At 41.5% G+C, this 19,430-nt stretch overlaps 1 protein-coding gene and 1 long non-coding RNA gene across 4 annotated transcripts in view; both read right to left on the bottom strand.

The window, feature by feature from the left end:
- LOC146978112 (uncharacterized) overlaps positions 1–19,430 on the bottom strand; it is a 55,099-nt gene that overhangs the window by 25,910 nt on the left and 9,759 nt on the right. The window lies entirely within an intron of this gene.
- LOC146978113 (uncharacterized) lies at positions 224–18,830 on the bottom strand. 2 transcript variants are annotated; one of them, XM_085790834.1, is made up of 6 exons: positions 18,754–18,830; positions 9,308–10,562; positions 5,961–6,693; positions 4,801–5,051; positions 1,939–2,118; positions 224–1,834 (listed from the first exon to the last, which is right to left on the bottom strand). In XM_085790834.1, the coding sequence occupies exons 2-6, from the start codon at positions 10,076–10,078 to the stop codon at positions 1,625–1,627; spliced, it is 2,145 nt and encodes a 714-aa protein (XP_085646960.1). In that variant the 5' UTR covers positions 10,079–10,562; positions 18,754–18,830; the 3' UTR covers positions 224–1,624. The 2 variants fall into 2 exon arrangements, with proteins under 2 accessions (XP_085646960.1, XP_085646962.1); XM_085790836.1 differs by having other exon boundaries at positions 5,970–6,693.

Raw genomic sequence — 19,430 nt, 5'->3', positions numbered from 1 at the left:
CCACTATCATGAGAGGAAAACAAGAGCGTGTTTTCAAAGTGCTGCTTGTCTTGGCATTACAGTCGAGAGAAACGGTGCAGGTATTTACAGCTGTAGCGCGACACAATCGGGAATTGATGTGAAGTGGTCCTGATGATTGTCCCTCACCATGGCAACAACAACAGATGACAAAAGTGAGAGTTCATCAGCACAGGATGGAGTGTCGTAATAAACACAATAACAAACGATTTACTTCACAGGATGATGATGAACAAACACCAGAGGGGGGGGGAGAAAGTGCTATGTACTTAGTATATACAGTGTGAGAAATACCATAATAAATCCTTTAGATAATTAAAAACAGTCTATCTGATTTCATTTACATGTACAAAAACCTCTTTTGTTATAAAAATGTGAAAGTGCGGCTACAAACAGTTAGCACGAGATCAACAATGTCTCTTTTCACCTCTTCATCTTCTCTGAGCATGTGCAAGAGTGTGTGTCTGTGTGTGTATTAGTGTATGTGTGTGTTTGTGTGTGTGTGTCTGTCTCTGCCATGTGGTTTGAGCTGGTTGGAAATAGGCAGGATCAGATCAGTTGTCCACAGGTAAATCCCCGCTGTAAGCCGCCGGTTGCCGAGGAGACGACGGTATTACCGTGGCGACACGTTGAGGGATGGTTGACCTGCACTGATGCAGTCAGGTGGTGTCACGTCTGACATTAAGCTGAGATGCTTTTCTGTTTGACTTCTGAGCAGAGAAACAGATCCACTTACAGACAGACACAAAAACCCACAGTCCTGCATTGACAGAATGTCATTTTTCACATATGGAGAACACATATCACATGAATATATAGTTTTTCTGAATGCAACACATGCAAATTAGTTTAATTTCTACAAAAAAACAAACAAAAAACATATTAGAGAGTTTTCAATATGAAATACTATTATAAAACAGTCTGCCAAAAACTCATTGTGCAAAATCAACATCATTAGGTTGTGCTAATCCTGTGTCAAATTCAACCTGCATTGTTAATAAGTCCCGCAGCAGCAATTATATCCCTTTATAACCATCAGACACTTGATTGGCAGTTCTTCAGCAACACGTATGATTCATCACAGCTCAGGTGGCTCGATTTGCAATCGTGCCTTTCAGCCAGTCTTGTGCCTCCTGCAGTGTTCATGTTGCTCACGTACCAAAGGAAACAAGCTATAAGAGCAGGCGAGCTAACGGCAACCAGCAACCTTTGGACCTGTTCTGATGGAGGGAAATCCTATTATGTGTTTCAGATCACTCAGAGCAGCCGCAGTCATGACCACACAGCTGGTAAATCCAAAGCCCTGCGCTCTTTGGAGCCTTCAAAGTCATCCTGCTGAGAGTGTGAGAGTGAGGAAGTGAGGGTGTGGGTGGAGAAGGCAGAAAGATTGGACAGGAATGGCAAATATATATATATATATATATGAAGAAACAGCAAAAATGACTCCCCGCTCTGCCTGTTGCCCATGGCAGACCTTGAGTTATTAAAGTTCTGCAAGCAATGAAATAAATTATTCCCTCATCTTTGATCCAAGATGAAATCCCATTTTCCCGCTCTGCAGCCATTTCTGATGCAGTTGCAGCGCTGCAGCTCTGGCGTCGTTTCCTCAGTGGCAGGGTTCGAAGGGTAACTCAGCGAGGCCGCCGTGCAGCTCCACCGCCTCCTCCGACCAGAACAAGACGTCACCGATGAGGTGGCCCGCGCACGTCGCCTGGCTGTGGATCTCGTTCGGCGTCAGGACTCTGGACCAGAACTGAAGATCCGACAGCTCCCCCATGAAGGACTGAGTCACGTCGAAGCGGCCTCCCATCGTGTCCTGTGGATGCAGAGAGGAGTTTTTAGTAAAACATGAGTCCACAGAGGAGATTCTGTCTGATACAGTACGGTATATTCAGTGTCTTCAGACACTGGTCCTCCTACCTGCTCTTGCCCCAGGATGAAGATGCCACCAGGTTTGATGGAGTGCCAGGCTGAGAGGTTTTGCCCCGAGCCTTTCTTCACCCCGTCCTGATAGGCCTCCCAGACACCATCGCGTGTCGACCACGTCACACACACGTGATGCCACTTCCCATCAGTCATGGTTATTGGCAATGTCACAGCCTAAACACACAGGTTAAGAGAGAAAATCAATATTCACCCATAATCCACAAGGACTTTTGTTTTTTATTGACTTGTGACCTCTTAGTAAAATAAACTAGTATCTACTTGCTTCTCCATAATAAGTTGCCAATGACTTAGTCTCAAAAGATCTTAAAGGTCCATAAAGTATATTGCTAAATTTAGGTCCTTTTGGATTATAAAGCAGCTTTAGGTTCTTTATTATTACTGTTAAAGTGTCAAAGCCTTAGTCCACAGAGAAACGCACACACCCTGTATTTAGAAACTGAGCCCTATACAGTAGAGGGACTTCCTGTAACTTTGTGATGTCACAACAAAGCACTCCCACCTGGACCCACCATCCAACACTTGTAGTATTTGGTATCTCTGAGTATTTTATCTGAAATCTGCTCTGTTTCTCTTTCATTACTCACAAAACAGTCAGCCAATCAGAAGAGAGGCCCAGAGCATCCTCTCTTTTGATTGGTTGACACTGACCTGTTGTTACTAGCGCTCCAGAGAAAAGCTGAGAGAGGGTGTAAAAGTATACTGAGATGATTTTTGGCTCTAAAAATGACAAATACAGCTTCCCACGTATCAACACTTCAAACATATCACAAGAAAAGTGTAAAACGTGGACACTTTAATATTCTTCTTTGCTGTCACATTAATCATTTCTCAGCCTTTCAGATTAGTTTGGTCACATTAATTTTGCACCAAACTTAATTTAATCTAAATGAAAGGGTTTAATCAGGAAAGCTAAATTAAATTTAAATTCACAATTTTTACTGTCTTACATGTTCAACTTCTTAAATACAACTTATTTACCAATTAACTAATGTACAGTATGCCTAAGTGAAGACACTTACTCTGTGATAAGTTAATGGGTTAATTGAGGTCTGACCTGATATGTCATCATGTTGTAGGAGGCAACAAAAGACTCTGATCTCTGATGACCTACTTTTACTCAGCAACTACACAGAAATCAGGGTTTTTTCTTTTCTTTCTGATTTTATATGTTTTGTCCGGAAATAAAAGAGAACAGGGGTTTTTACCCAGCATCAGTGTGACAAGGCGATAGCCGCTGTGACAGGATGATAGCCTCAATTGACTTTACACTACAGCATTTACTGCCATGATATGAGAATCTTAACTGTATTCATCCAAAAATAATTTAAAAAGACCAAAATTATTCGTCATCCCCAAGATCATTTAACTGTGTCATTGATCAGTTTGACGACTGCCAAGTGTGTGAGTAGAAGAAAACAAACATGACAGTTTATCTCCCCTGCTAATGTCACTCCTACAGACAATTAGGCCAATCAATTACAATAATCAGATTAATTGCTTTGTTGATTCGTGCATGCTGCGCAGAGTACAGCAGCAAGGAAAGGAAAGAGACGAGCGTCAGTCTTCCGTTTAGGGGAAAAAGGTATCAGCCTTTCAGAGAATGAAAGATTAGGAGAGTAATTGAACGATATGCATATTTTTCATGTCAACAATGTTTGTACAAGTTAGTACAAGTCTTGTCAAATCATAAAGTGTCATTCTGAGAGCACAAGTTGAATCTAATTCTATAAAAGTCTGAGTTTTTCAAGACTTCTAGGAAAAGAATTTGGGCCATGACCTCTGCAACAACTGAGGTTGACCCTAAGGTGCTCCTTGCCAAGGCCCTGTGTTAGTGATGTAAGAAGTTAGCGGATTTATGTTATCAGTCTTTAGTTTTTTATTCCCCAAAATAACTTTGAAACATATAAAATGACAGAAATGTGCAGAACAGCAGCAGAAAGTGCAGCTGATGCCAGTTCTTTCCACCTTTTTATGATATGATCAGTAATGTAGGTGTCGACAAACCAGAAAAGCCACAGTCCCATAAATGCACACTACTTCTGTCGACATGGTGATACAGACATCAGAGAAATTGTTTGGCTTCCTCATCACCACCCTTGCGCCTTTTGTCTGTACTCAGTGTGAGGTCATGAACCTCTCCTGGTCGCTCTGACCTCCAGTGGTGAGGTGATACTGTCCTGTCAGTCTGAGCTGTGACTATCACACTTCACTGCGTGCAAGATTAGTAACACACAGTTGATGGATGTTGATGTTTGTGAACTGCAATGTTTCCTGAGGACGTTGGTCAAGTATTATGACCAGATAAGAGGTTCACAAAGAGTCTCTAACCCTTTATCACTGCAAAAACTCAAAATCTTACCAAGAATATTTGTCTTATTTCTTGTCAAAATGTCATTTCTAGTCAAAACAAATCTCATTATACTTCAAATAAGACTCATCACATTAAAAAGTAGCTTGCTTTTAGACACTTTTTACTTCTTTCAAGCATATTTTCACTTGAAATCATTTGATAGTGGAGCAAGTTTTTCTTTCTTATAACAAGCACAAAAAACCTGCTTTCACTGGCAGATTTTTCTACTTATTTCAAGTGAAAATTTGTTTGAAACAAGTGAAAATATCTAAAAACAAGTTAATCTTTAGGTGACGAGTCTTATTTTAAGTGGAAAAAGATTAGTTTTGACCAGAATTGAGACATTTTGACAAGAAATAAGACAAATATTCTTGGAAAGATTTTGAGTTTTTGCAGTGTACTGACCAGTGTTTCCTGTGCCTGACTCAATCGTTAAGTCATGCTGTGGCATAGGTCTTTTGGGCCATATGTGTTGGTGCTTTTACCTTATCATTGATGAGCAGCTCCATTGGGTTGCTGCCCCATTCGACGAGCACCAGCTCATTGGCTTGGCCTGGTATCGCGTACGAGAAGGGAGTGCCGAGGCCTGGGCCGGCTCCTGCCTTCAGCCACAGGCAGATGGTCAGGGCGAAGATCTCGTTGGAGATCGACCGCTTCATCCGGCCGTACATGTAGTTGGTCCTCATGGGGAAGTCGAGCATGAAAGCACTGGGACTCTTCAGCTTCTTGTGGTCTCCTGGTGAGATGGAAAGTCTGGATTTAGTTTATTCATCACCAACACCTGGTTTCAGTTGAATATTGACATTAAAACAAATTAATTGACATTCTTATATGCAGCGTTTTGTCAGATCTGTGATCACTGCAACAAATCTTCAAACTTAAACAACCAAGTTTGGTTTGTCTGAACCTTAGATACAATCTTGATCTACTCTACAGCAGCCAGTAACAGTTAATGTTGTGGAATAGTCAGTTTACATGCAAAAAATAGTTGGATAGGTTTGGGATAAGGTCATAATTTGTTGAAGTAAGTCTTCAAACTTTGGCAACCATACTAGTAGTTTGTCCTGACCCAGGTCTACCATATGTTTGTCTTAATAACTGCACTCATTTATGGTTGAAAACACTTACTTTAAATAATAAATTACTTGGTTAGGTTCAGGAAAAGATCATGGTTGTTTAAAGAAAAAGGTTTGTTGAAGTTCTTCATCAAATCACAGTTATAATAATGAACCCATGTTAAAGGTTGTCATAGAGTCCATTGATCTTGTAATATGCACCGTGTTGCACACAGTTTCAGATATAAAAACAATCTTCGCTTGAGTGGGACAAAAAATAGAATAGGTATGTGCACAGAGAAAAATAGGGGTACAGAAGGGGGACATTTCTGTACTTAAAGGTACAGTTCTGCCCTACTGTACCCTATAGGGCCAATTATTGTACTCTAGAGTACCTATGTGTACCTTTTGGGGGTAAAAAAAAAGGCACATAAATGTTCCAGAATGGTACAAAATTGTCTCTAAAAAAGGTACGCCTGGAGCGACAAGGGTTTATGGCCTTTTGAGTACATTTCCGTACTTCTATTTTTCTCTGGTGTCACTGGTGTGTGTGTGTGTGTGTGTGTGTGTGTGTGTGTGTGTGCTTGTACCATGGCCACTGTTGCCGTGGTTCAGTTGACTCAGCACCGTTTCCAGCTTGTTGTGCCCGGTTCCCCGGTGATTCGTCTCTTTGCCGCTGAAAGGCAGTCGCCGTGGGAGATGATCGCCGCCATGGTGGCTGTCGTGGTGGTCGTTGCCGTGATGCTTGTCGTCGTGGTGATCGTCATGGTGGTCATCGTGGTGGTCATCGTGGTGGCCAAGTTCATGGTGGTGGTCGTGATGGTCGGTGTCGTGATGGTCGTTGTGATGGTCGTCGTGGTGGTCGTTATGATGGTCATCGTGGTGGTCGTTGTGATGGTCGTCATGGTGGTCATTATGATGGTTGTCATAGTAGCCGCGATGCCCACCGTGGTGCCGGTCATAGTGGTGGTCGTAGTGGTGAGTTTGATGACGAGTGTGTTGACCGCCACTATGATGGGTGTTGTACCGATGGTTGTTGCTGCCGTGGTGATTGCTGCGATGGCTGCTGTGGTGGCTGTCATGGTGACCGGTGCCGTGGTGGTCATCGTGGTGGCTGTCATGATGTCTGTTGCCATGGTTGTCATCATGATGGTCATCGTGATGAGCACTGAAGTTGTTGCTATGGTGGTCATCGTGGTGGTCGTCGTGGTGATTACCGTGATGATCTCGGTAGTAGCTGTGGAGCTGCTCCTCCAGGGCGTTGATCTTCCGCTGCAGGAGTTCTCTCAAGGAGCTGGAGTAAGAGCTGGACGAGTTCCTTGCCTGCTGACGTACAAAACACGTGTCAATAATATCAACAAGAATTAAAAGTTTCAGCCTGAATAGAGTGGAAGCTTCAGGTGCTCTTCTCTGAGGGAAAAAAAGTAAATTTAAATAATAGAATAAATCATTAAGTTTTAGAGGATTATAAATATTTACTCTTTGTTCTACATGTTTTTATAAGTAAAAATGAGTTACCTCATAAAAGAAGCAGACAAAAAAAAATACTTTAAAGACACATCCTGAGCAGTATATGGACCAAAAAGACAATACAGCTTTACTGTGCCAACATATCATACCATGAAGACCATATGATATTGTTGATATTGTTGAAAGCTTTGGAAAAAGCAAGTGACTGGACCTTGAGTTGGGATTGTTGTGTCAAACTAGTACTTTCCAAATTCACGAACTTGCCAGACATAAAATGAGAAAAAGTTTAAAAGTTCATAGTCAGAAGTTTTTTGCAGCACATTTAGTGATGTGAATAAAGAAGAATTATGAATTCGTAGGGGTATAGTTTCTGCCTATTCCTCAAAGCCCTCCTCCATCCTCTTTCTTGCTCATCCTTGTCTTCCTCGCCGGCAAATCCGGCTTTGTTCCCTGCCAGCACACGCCATGATTAATAGCCGCGTCAGGGAGGATGAAGCTAATTGAAGGTGAGGCCGGCTAGCACCCTTCGGCGCGTGGCCAGAGGATGGTGGCACAGACATCTTGCTTGAGGAGGGAGCAATGCAGGGTAAATCCTGGCTGCAATTCTGTTTTGTCTCACACCTTGGAAGGAGATTTCTGGCAACACTTTGCCAGAGCGTAGTCTGAGACCACCTGCATTGATAATGAGGAGTTTACAGTCCAGCGGACAGCAGGGTTTTAGTCTCGCAAGGTGACACCGGCATCGTGGAAATGTTGTAACACAAGTGTGACGGCAGAACCACATGTATTAGCTTGTTTTTCTAGCTGCTGGATCACAGTTTAGAAAATGCCTCACATATTATCTTGCACTGTGTGCAGTGTTTTGTAAAGTAGAACAATTTTTGACAGAGAAACAGCAACAACACCTGCAAATGCTCCAAATCAGCACAGGTTTGGTGTCTTTGGGTCAAACTAGATTTAATACATGTCCAAAATTGAAAAGTTTTTTTGATTCATTGGTATATCAGAGTTAAGATAAGATAGATTTCACAGAGGAAACAACAACAGTTCATATATCGGCCCAGTCTCTACCTGTCAAACTATCTTTTCACCTACACATCTATGTCTAATTCAATCAAATCCAAATATACTTTAGTCTTTCAAATCCCAGAAAAGGGATCTAGCCTAGGTGATAGGTGCTGATGCAAAAAATATCCTCTTTGTCTCACTGTTGTTCTGTCTGTACTCGTAGGCCTACACTGTATGATGCTTCTGTCTGGTCCTGGTCTCCTGGAGCGAAAGAAAGCCTTAATCTCAGTGGGATTAAACAGGTTGAACCAACACTAAATCAGTGTTTATCGAAGACCAGTTTGACCTGACTGGTTGGTTGGAACCTTCTACCTTTTCCCACCTCCTCCTTCATGCCCCCGTCCTCCTCCTCTAAGCTGAACTTGTCTGGCTGCATCGGGTGATGCTTGGACACAGGGTTGTTTAATGTCAGGGGTGAGGGCTAATCAACTTAGAGCAGCTTCCTGTTTGAGCTCAGCCACTGATATCCAGGAGAGAGATCGAGAGCCGGAACACCTCCAGAGCTGGTGACCCCCAGTGACGCAAGATATGACCCCAATTAAGTGAAACCTTTGATAGGCTTCCGCCTCCCTCAAGACTATTCAGCCTCTCTTTGCATCCATGTTACAAAGCATTTCAAAATATTTGTGTGGTGGAGTGAGAGCATATTGTTTACCCTTTTCACCTGAAGTGCCAGTGTTTCAATTACAGTGCACTACAATGCTAGCCCTGCACAATACAAAGAAGATGCTCTTGAAAATAGTTGAGAGAACATTCAATTTGAAAAATTTTAAAGCAGGTGTAGATGCAGAAAAACATAATCATAATAAAAAAATGTTAATAAAAGTAATTAACTGTTTGCCTTCTTTGATCTATTAGGATGGCTTAAGGGTTACATCAAACCTCAGATTGCCAACCTTCCCACTTTTAACACCTGTCATACAAAATTTTCCAAGGTCCTACACAGCCCATTGAGCACATAAAGTCTGCTAGCTAACATCGCTGTCTAAATATCCCTACCAAAAGTTACACATAAAAATGTGAATGGTGTGAGGCATGACTTTGGGTTTGTCAGTTTGGGAGTGTCACAAAATGATGATGGATGATGCATTTGGACTCTTCCAGGATCACTTCTTTCAGTACATTGAGAAATATCGTAACATCGGTTGACCACAACCACAATGTACTACTAGTAAATCGTACGGTGAAATTTGCTATGCTTTTTATATTGTAGTCCCAAAGATTTAACAAAAAATACCCTTGTATAGGGTAGGACAAGTGTGATGCAAGATCTATTATTCTTATGTTATCAATGGTCTTTTTGAAGTCTTTGTTTCTGATTCAAAGAACACTTCATATATTCCTGCATCCACTGCAACAGTCTGGATTAAAACTACACTGTTGTACTTCCAGCACTCACCTGCAGGTTCTCCAGCCTCTCCTTCAGTGTCTGCAGGGTTTTGCCCGTCTGCTCGGGAGAGAACGAGCTGTGCGAGCCCTTCCTGTGGTGGGTGTCTTGTCTGTGGTTGCCGTGGGAATAGTGATGATCGTTGCTGTGATACGCTGAAGGCCCGTGGTGTGACGATGGCGACGCATGGTGGTTGCCATTGCCATGATGGCCGTGGTGGTCATCGTGGTTGTTGTCGTGGTGGTTGTCATGGTGGGGATCATGATGGCTGTTGTGACCGGTGTCGTGATGGTTTTTGTGGTGAGTGTCGTGATGGGTGTCATGATGGCCGTTACTGTGGTGACCGCCGCCAAAACCCTCGCACAATGTGAGTTTGGCGGTCAGCTCCCTGATGGTCTCCCGCTGGTCCAGGATGGTCTCCTTCTGTCTCACAAGGCTTTCCCGCAGATGTAAGATGGTGGCCTTGGCGTCGTCCGTCATCATGCTTCGGCGGTTGTTGCCATCGTGGCCGTTACTGCTGGGTCCATGGGGCACACTAGGTGGAGAATAGCAGCTGGGGTCTGCATCTGGGGGGATGGGGGTGCAGACAAATTTGGGGCTAATGCCATAGCTATACTCTATACCGGGCAAATTGCCTGCTGCTGCCGCGCAAGACAGGAAGTAGGAGAAAATTAGAGACCGTAGGGGGAAGAAAGGCAGGACAAACCCCAGAGAGGCTCCAACCCATTGTCGGTGCCTCGCAGACAAAGGCATGAGACTCAGAGGACTGACGTCTCTGGTCATATTTGATTGGAGTCCAAATTATTCCTTGACAAATGACAGTCCTCCCAGGCTTTAATTTTGCTGTGATGAACACCATGAATGGAAGTCATTGGTGGATTGGAAGGTGTTGGGGCAAAGCATGTCAACAATAAAACTGTAGATAAAATGTCCACCCGGGCAGCATAAATTTGTTTGAGAGGACAAGAATCACAAAACCCAAGGCAGTAATTCCAAAATGTGCAGCCAAACTCTTGAGCTGTTTCGTCTTCAAGACGACCCTGTGGGATCACACAAGGCCTGTTGGCTCCATGGCAAGTTAACAAGCTGCTATAGGGCTCAACTGAGGTATCTTGATAGGTCTGTCTGCTGTGCCGGGGGAAGTTTTTGGGCCGCCTCCAGCCAGGTGATCTCTCTTAGCTTCAAGGGCCTCTTGTGTTTGGCAGCCAAGAATAATCCCTTTAACTTCGGCTTTCTAACAGCCCATCGGATCCCAGAGGGCTCTTACCTATAGGACGGGTAAAGAAAAACATGTAAGAAGAAAAACTAAGACTTAGTGGAAAGAAAAGACATACATTTCCTGTTTAAAAGTAGTGGTAGTTACAGACAACAAAACAGGAGAGGCTGCTTTGCATTGAAGAGGACAGAATGAGACTTAAAAAAAGGAATCTGAATCTCGGTCAGTTGTTGTGTAGTGTCTGTTGTGGATGGACAGATAAGTACAAGTGATCTGCATCGTAAACGAGTCATCTCAAATGATCAAATCACCCTTTCAGTCTGTAAGCATTTCCTGTCTGCACTGAGCCAGAATAGATCCACTATAAATTCAGTGACGCCAGCAGCCAGGTAGACAGCACTGAGGGGGAGGCCCAGCGGGGAAAACCAGCAGGGGGTGAGAGGGCCATCAAGTGAAATGTAATCAGATTACAGCCAATTAATCTGCCATCCAAAAAAACAAAAGTCCAGCAGTTCGCATAATGAAAGGTGGTTTTCATTTGAAACGTGGGCGGGCATGTGGAGCTCAGTCACTTACACCAGAGCCTCATGAATCAGTGTCGGAGCTCCTCCACCCGCAGCCAGGGTGGTAATTGGCTATTTAAAGGCAAGACAGTGAGGGAAGTCATAGGGGAACGATTCTGAGAAACATTTTCATACCTCTAGTCGTACATAGCTCTGTTGTTTAATTACTGTATATTATCAGGACAGAGGCAGGTTCACAACATTTTCCCCTGAACATGTCATATTACTGTACCTACATATCCCACATTGCCCACATCACCATCTGTCCAATGCTTGTCGGGAAGAATCATTCCTAAGTGACTCAGTACATCAAATCCCATCATCACCAACTCTAATTGTGTTTTCTCGACTGTATGCAGGTATAAACACATAAACATAAATGTGACAGTGCAAACAATAGATACAGAAAGTCCATATTGTGTGTCCACTGTCCGTGGATTAATTAATTTGTTTTTGTGTAAATGCAGATGTAATTGATTAATATCATATTTGCTGCAACGTTTAAGGAAGATTTTCATTTTGAAAAGAAGCAGTTAAGAAAAACAAGAGGTGAGTCTTCTGGGTCAGTCAGGGAGTGAGGTTCAAAGCCAGGAAAAAGAAGTGTGAGAAAACACATGGTTCCCCAGTAAGCTCCTTATGTGGTCAATGACCAGTTTACCCATTAAGCACAAACTTCCTGGACACTGGACTCTTCCTGTGACTCTGAGAAATTCAGTGTCAGATCACGGTTCAAACAGACAGAACCAGTCCTCGATCAGATTGACAAAGGTGATAGGTAATTAATAAACACTGGCAACTTAAGTGTGTAGTGATGATGACTTGTTGATCAATCATTGATTGTTAAAGTGTTAATTAATTAAGTGCCTGTGACTTTAATTCAACTTAATCCTCCTGGAACTGCCTAATCCCCAGCCTTTTAACTTCTGTTTGTACTGGGTTTAATTAATTGTGGCGAGACAATATTCATTCATACTACTAACAATACTCACACCCTCTTGTTATTGTACCTTCTGGCCCCACATTTCCTACTACACACACAGTTACTACACTCAAATAGCATGTAAACACAACAAATACATATACAGTCAATAAACCATAAAATCATGCCATACTACTACCAATACTAATATTAACACTAATACTAATAAAGACTTTTATGTATTTATTAAAAAAATCTATTCATTCATTTATTTATATTGCATGTTACTGCATTCTTCACAAAAAAAAATATATATAAAAAAAAGCTTCTGATCAGAATTTACCTGGTTCCCATCATTAAACACAGGTGCTGCCATTTTTGATTGGTTGCTGACACAAATCTTAAATATTTAACCTGCATAATCAAGATGAGCCACTACATCCAAACACACCAAAATGTTTTTTTTGTGTGTTTGTGTGTCTGTGATTGTGTTCACCGTCAATAATGAGGCATTCAGAGTCGTGCAGGCAATCAGTAGGCTAGATGAGAGCCTCAATCAGACAGTCTGATACTTAAAGACAACATAAGTGGAGATTTACAGGACGTCATATTTCACTGAGGTGTGCAACATCCCCAAATTATTATTTTTTCTTAGACTCTATGGTAATAGAATAAAATGTTTTATATTTCCTTCTCTCTCCTCATTTTTGGTATTTCAATGTTCGACAACACAAAATGACTGAGGCTCCCAGCAGCCGTTGAACATATTACTTGGTTTCCCCTAGTGGATCCTGAGCAGAACACAGTAACACCCGCCCTCTCCCCTCCCCTCTCCTCTCCTCCCACCTCCTCTTAAGGGCAACAGACTAATAGGATTGGTTGGATTTAATGCTGTATAATGAGGGCTTGGCTGCAGGGTCCTGGTTCTGCCTGTTAAACTTGCCCCCTCCCCCCTCCCCCCACCCGCCCACGAAGTCGAGCCATTGTTGTCACACGTGTTGCTGCAGAAGAAGAACATGTGCATGACATGCAGCCTGTCATCCAGTTTAACAAAGCCTTTAACAGCCAGCATGAGCACAAATCACTTGAAATTTGCATATTGTTTTCCTCGGGATTGTTCAAATTCATTAACGCACTGAATATTTGACTATTTAAAGCACTGACTTTCCTAATTTGGATGTGTTGTTACTATGATGCATGCTATAAATGCTGTAAAAACATCAAATAGGCCACATTAATGCATGCATATATAATGTACATGAGTGGGAAAGTGGTCTCAAGCTCATTGACCTCTCTGTATCTGTGCATGTTTAGCTTCTCGAGCCAATTCCAGACCCTCGGTTGGGCTGGTCATCCAGTTTGCCTTTCCCTGCAGCTTAGGCATGCTCCTCCTCCTCACCCTCTTCCTCTTCCTCCACCTGAGCTCACCTGCCGGCCTCACGCAGCACATCACACGAGTCCCCCCCTCCTCCTCTGAGGTGTCAGGTGCCCTGGCTGGACGGTAATGCACTCTAGAGGTGAGTCATGTTCGTCCAAACGTGACTGGCCATTACACTTTGAGGCCTGATGGTTGTGACATCTTGTGTCAAGCCAAAAGTCGCCTGGTGTTTAAACACCGTGAGGTGAGTGGCTGTGGGTGCGATCCAACACTGTGATGGACAATAATCTCTCTCTAAAGCAGACAAAGTGACCAAGTGTGTGTACATCAAAACTTTGGGGAGATGACTCAGAGTCCCATAAGGCATTGCAGCACCTTACACCCTATCGCAGCTGTGAAAACTGTGATTCCTGTGCAACTGATGAAAGGGTGTTCAGCACATTTTGATTCTGTTTTGGTTCAGTATAGCAAAAGAAGAACAACTCGCATCAATCAGAAGATATCAAGATTTCAAATTATTTTAATCTACTGTAAAAAACAAAACAAAAAAAGTTAAGAATATTTTTTTCTTGTAAAACTCTTAATTGAACAGCTAAAATATTATCTTATAAGAAGCCACTACTTTTACAACTGAATTGATGCCTCATACTTTCACTTTGTACTTTTGGATTTACTGAATTTATTTGTAGGATCTCAAAGTAAAAAGGAAAGGATTCTTCTTTTTTCTTTGAGAAATTTGGTAACTGGAGAAAAAACAGGAGTCTCCAGATATTCAAGAGATCATCAGAAGAAAATCCACAGAAAAAGTGCAAGATAGATAGATAATAAGAAACAGTAGAACAGCCACAGTATTTAGCCAATATTAGCATAAAACATCCGAAACTGTTCTCTTATTATTAATCAGATGTGTCCTATTAAAATCCTTTTTTTTCTCAGTACGTTATGCAAAAGAAATGCATCAGAGCATTAATGTGGCAGGTGTGAGACATGAAAGTAATAAAGAGCTGTCGGTCTGAGTCTTTCATGTCCTCTCTGACGTCTTTATATCTGTACGTCCTGATAAAACGTTCCCACCTGGCTCTGCAGTACAAACAGGCTCTCAGAGCTGAAGCCTTGTTAATTCTCACAAAGAGTCTGAGTGCAGATGTGACTGAGAGGGAAATGACACATTTACACTGGAGTTTTCTACTCTCAGAGACTTTCTCTAAATGGGCTCAGTGTCTCATTTAGCTGTGGAGGCTTTTAGCTGTGAGCACTTTGCATGGTGAAGAAACCTTTAAATATAAAACATTTAAATTGTGAAGAGGTTGAATTGAAATTGCCAAGTTTTTTCTTGAGAGGACTTTTTGATAGGACTTTTTTTTATAGTCAGGAGTTTCTTAAAATTCAAATTGTTGATGATGAAGAATTTTAATAATGTTTAGGTGTGAGGGAAATAACCTTCAACCAAACAAGCTCCAGTTTTGAGGATTTAGATCTATGTATGTTTGATTTATAATTTGTTGTGAGGACTTTTCATTGTGATGACCTTTTGTCAGGTGGACTCCTTAATTTTGAGGCCTTTTTGTCAGGAGGACTCAATGAGGACTTTTTAAATTATCAGGACTTTTTGTCAGAAAGACTCCTTAATTATGAGGACTTTTTGTTTTTTTATTGCAATGACTTTTCATTGTACAGACTTTTAAATTTGAGGACCCTCCCTTGTGAGGACTTTCTGTTGCAAGACATTTTTGTGACTTTTGCATGACAACTTTTTCAAATCAAAGGTTTATTTGTCTATTTCAGGATGCTATATTAATCTTGTCAACCAGCTGATTTAATTGCACTGGAAAACTGCTATTTTGTACCAGGACTTTTAGGCTCATAGAAAAAATGACCTGTCCAAAATATGTCATTCAAAGTTCAGGTCAGTTAAAATCAGCTGTGTAATGAAATACGGCCTCATTTTACTTGCCTGTCATTCTCAAGTACAGCACAAGCTTAAAAAAATATTCAACAATCAATGTAATAGTCCTCCTGCTTATTAAAAGTCATGTTTGACCTAATTTCTCAGTCTTTGTCATCATCCTGTAATTGATCAATGTCTCCCAGTAAAACACACTGCTTTACACATGTCTGTTAATAAAGATGGATTGGGTTGGAAAACTAAAATGTTATCCAATATTATAACTAATTATTCTAAACTAACCCTAGATTTTTAACATACTGCAGGCGCATACACTGACTACTGGTATTTCTACCAATCCAAGGATTGATTTGGGATTAATTCTCCTGGAGGCGTAGCTGACACTCAGACAAAATCAATCTAGAGCAGCAGCAGCAACAACAACAACAACAACAGTTGCCTTCACACCACACAGTAACACTGCGGATGTGTAGACAAAGATCTGTCTTCCTGTCATTAAAAAACAGACACCAGTTGAATAAAAATCAACCTTATAGAAGCCAGTGGTGGCCTCGCATTCTCACAGATACAGTTAATTACAGTTTGGAGCTGCCAGGGTCAACAGGCCTCATCTGTGGAGCTGCTAAGTGCCACGTGCGCTTAGTGGCTCTGCTGCGCTCTTATCATTTTTTTAAAATTCTAATATTTGAATGTATTCTTTTATCATTCTGACAAAAACATAGTCCTCATCTACACTTTACACTGCACATCAGAAACGAGTGAACACATCCTCCAACACAGCCATTAACAAAACAAATACATCAGATAAACAAAGGGAATGAAGTGTCCTCTTTCACAAAAGAGGAGAAACCTGCTTCAATAATTCATACCCACAGCTCAGATTTAACATTTCCAAGATGGTGCTCAGAAAAATAATCAGCAGCGTGTGTTATTGTGTTGTAATGTCAGTTTAAATGAGACGATATGCAGTTCTGGTCTCTCTTTTTTTGTCAATTAAAATGCCAAAAACTGCAAACGGAAGTGGCAAGACAAGAACAATGCTACTCATAAACCAAAAAGCAAAAAAAAAAAGAAGCTTTGCAGTCCCTTACATGAACTGTACTGCTCCCTCTGCACTGTTTTGGTGAGGTCAGAGGTCAGCGCCTAGCCCTGAACCCCCTCAGGTCAACACATCACCTGAGTTTACACAGTTTACACAGGGACAACTTCATCAGAGATCTCCCATCCTGAAGGTCGCCACTCTCCAGACCAGCTGGGAATATGAATACTTGTGATGCCTTGGGAAGCCGCTGAGCTCAAGGTGTCAAAGAGTTTAAACACCGACCGACGAACGTGACAATACAGCGGCTTAGTGCAGACTTAATTTTAATCGTAAGTGATGACCAAAACAAACCCACGAGTCAAACGTCTCAACGGAGATGTTTTTCTGTCTCCTTTCTAGCACTGCGGGATCCGTTTGTACTTGTGCATTGAACCATGGTATCTCTGTGTGAAGCTCTACTGTATATAACTGGGATTTAATAGGCCGAGACCTGTTCTGTGCTTCTTTTTTTTTTATTTTGTTTTATCTGTGAAGCACTCTCCCTCACAAAATGAGCTTTAGTTAATGATTCTTCCAGTATAAGGTTTATGTGGTTTCCAGGATCCAGTCTATAAAGCAGGACTATTCAAGTCACAGTCCGGTCTTTAAAGCAACACCGCCATCTATCTCAGTTCTTGGCTGTCAGTGGTTGGAGCGAGAGCAGGCGTCACGCTTGTCAAGAGCTGGATTTCTGATCTGAAGGGTGATGGAGCTCTTCACATTTTGTTTGGCCTCCGTAAGCCGTCTCTGGCCTTGCTGCGGCTAATGAAGGAAGGAGTCAAATCAAGGTCTCAAGTGCCGCACGTGGCCTCAAGCCCATCAGGGCTGCAGAGACTGGGCCAAAGGCTCAGGGGGAAACGGTAAATGACGGTAAATTAGAGGAGATGCAAACAGCAACAACAGACTTCCCTTCATCAGAAAACCATTTTTGCTCTGAAACGTCCATTGAAACATTTTTTTTACCATCAAAGACAAAACTAACACACTGAACATAAACTATAACAACACAATAAGAACCTCAAAGGAGGTTAAATCGAAAGCAACTGGACTTAGATATTTTATAACCTAGTTATTTTATAACTAAGTCCAGTTGCTTTTGATTTAACCTAGTATCTACTTTGAGATACTATGACCTGGACAAATGAGAATATGTAGAGGCTTAATGCAATAAGAAGTTACAGGTGCTGCTGTAAATGCATGTGTGAGTGTATGTATTTTACCTATGGGATTAATATTAGACTATTGATTAACGCTGAGGTGTCAAACACACGAGGCTAGAGACACGTTACAACCTGAGCTGCACGTGATATTAAAGCTCATCAAAACTGCACTGAATATCGGACGAGGCTGAAGGTGTCGCACATGCACAGGTGGAGACGGGCGGGGGAGGGGAGGAGCGAGGCGAAGCGGGGCAGAGGGTGCGGGGGGCTTACAAAGAAAGTATAGGATTAAAGAAAGTGTGTTTTGAAAATATCTAATGAAAGATATTAACACTAGTGCATCTCCGACTATAAACAAATCATATTTCTGTGTTATATTCAAAGTGATGTATTTTACACAGGTTTTACAAACCAAACAGATAAATGACAGTTAACAACACGTGACAACGCCCTGTTAGTTCAAGACTGATCAGTGCAAGACAAACAAACTTAATGTGCAGTCGACCAAACTCACATCAAACTCAGCTGAACTCAACTCGTGTGAACTCAGCGCCATCTCAAACCCTCCTGCTCACGTTGAGTTTTTAACTAAACCTGCTGCCGAGCATTAACTAACACAAACGGCCTTTGAGTTACACAACAAAAACACTTTGTTGTAGCTACAACATCGGTCTAAGATTCTGTTTAAATCAAAGTTGTCATTAATTTCTTGAGGCATAAATATTCCACCAGTATATTAAATATATATATATAATATTTTCTAAGGCATGGCAAGCTAAGGCAAATTTATTTGTATAGCACAATTACATACACCAGGCAAATCAAACTGCTTTACACTTTGAGGGCAGGTTTTCATTGGGTTCATATTGTTAGAGGAAACATGCATGTAGCTGCTCTGTATGTGCAACATGTGACACACACACACAGTCAGTCTATACACTGTGAGTTTATGGTCTTGAACAAACTCCTTCAGAATGAACCCACTCAATTTTCACAATATTAAACTACAAAAAGCTCCAGAACAAAATAAATATGATGCTAAAAAAAAGACCATGTTATGTCATGTTCACTCATTATCTACATCTACATCATCTCTATCACCGAGAAGTTCGGCCTCAGCTCCACCTCAACGTCCCAGTGATACCCGACTGAGATTTTTTTCTGTTTAATGTTTGATTTGTAGAAAACAACTAGAATCATTTTTTTTTACCAGAAGGAAACAAAAGTTTTCTTACCTGCCGGCGAGTTTGACGTCTCCGAGCTGGTTAGTCCATTCAGCTCACTGATCAGCTTGAGGAGGATTGGCTTTAGGTGGATAATTTTAACTCTCCCTCTCTCTCTCCCTCTCTCTCTCTCTCTCTCCCTCTCTCTCCCTCTCTCTCTCTCTCTCTCTCTCTGACACACACCTCTCTCTGGTACTTTTTTCTTGCAGGTTCACTCCCTCTAGACTTCTTAAGGAGACGTTTGGACCGGTTCTGTTTTACTCAACCAGTTCAGACAAAAGTTGACAAAGTCTTCTCTCTCCTCAGGAAATGACACAACTGTGATTTAATTTTATCTAATAATAATAATAATTAAAAAAAACAGAGATACAAAGAAAACCAACAAAAAACAACAAGAGATTACTTCAGATTATGGGACTGTTATTGGTTTTCTTCATTAAATAGCTGCAGTGTTTAAAGAATATGGATTATTTTATGGAAAAAATGTTTTAATCTTTAATCTTTTTTTAAAAATGTATTTATGCTTTAATTATATGTTAAAACTGTAAACACATTTCGGAGTCTTAGATCTGCCGTAAGCGCTCGCTGTGAAATCCCAGAAGAGCTGGGTCAAACCTGTCTTTGAATTCACTCCAATCACTTTGGCATCTGACGTATTTTTAATTGAGGCTTTGCCTGAGCCTCTAGTC

This window comes from Trachurus japonicus, chromosome 11 (genome assembly GCF_045865225.1).
Source record: "Trachurus japonicus isolate A0001 chromosome 11, Traja_1.0".
Taxonomy (NCBI): Eukaryota; Metazoa; Chordata; class Actinopteri; order Carangiformes; family Carangidae; genus Trachurus; species Trachurus japonicus.
This window is presented reverse-complemented; position numbering and strand designations above follow the sequence as displayed.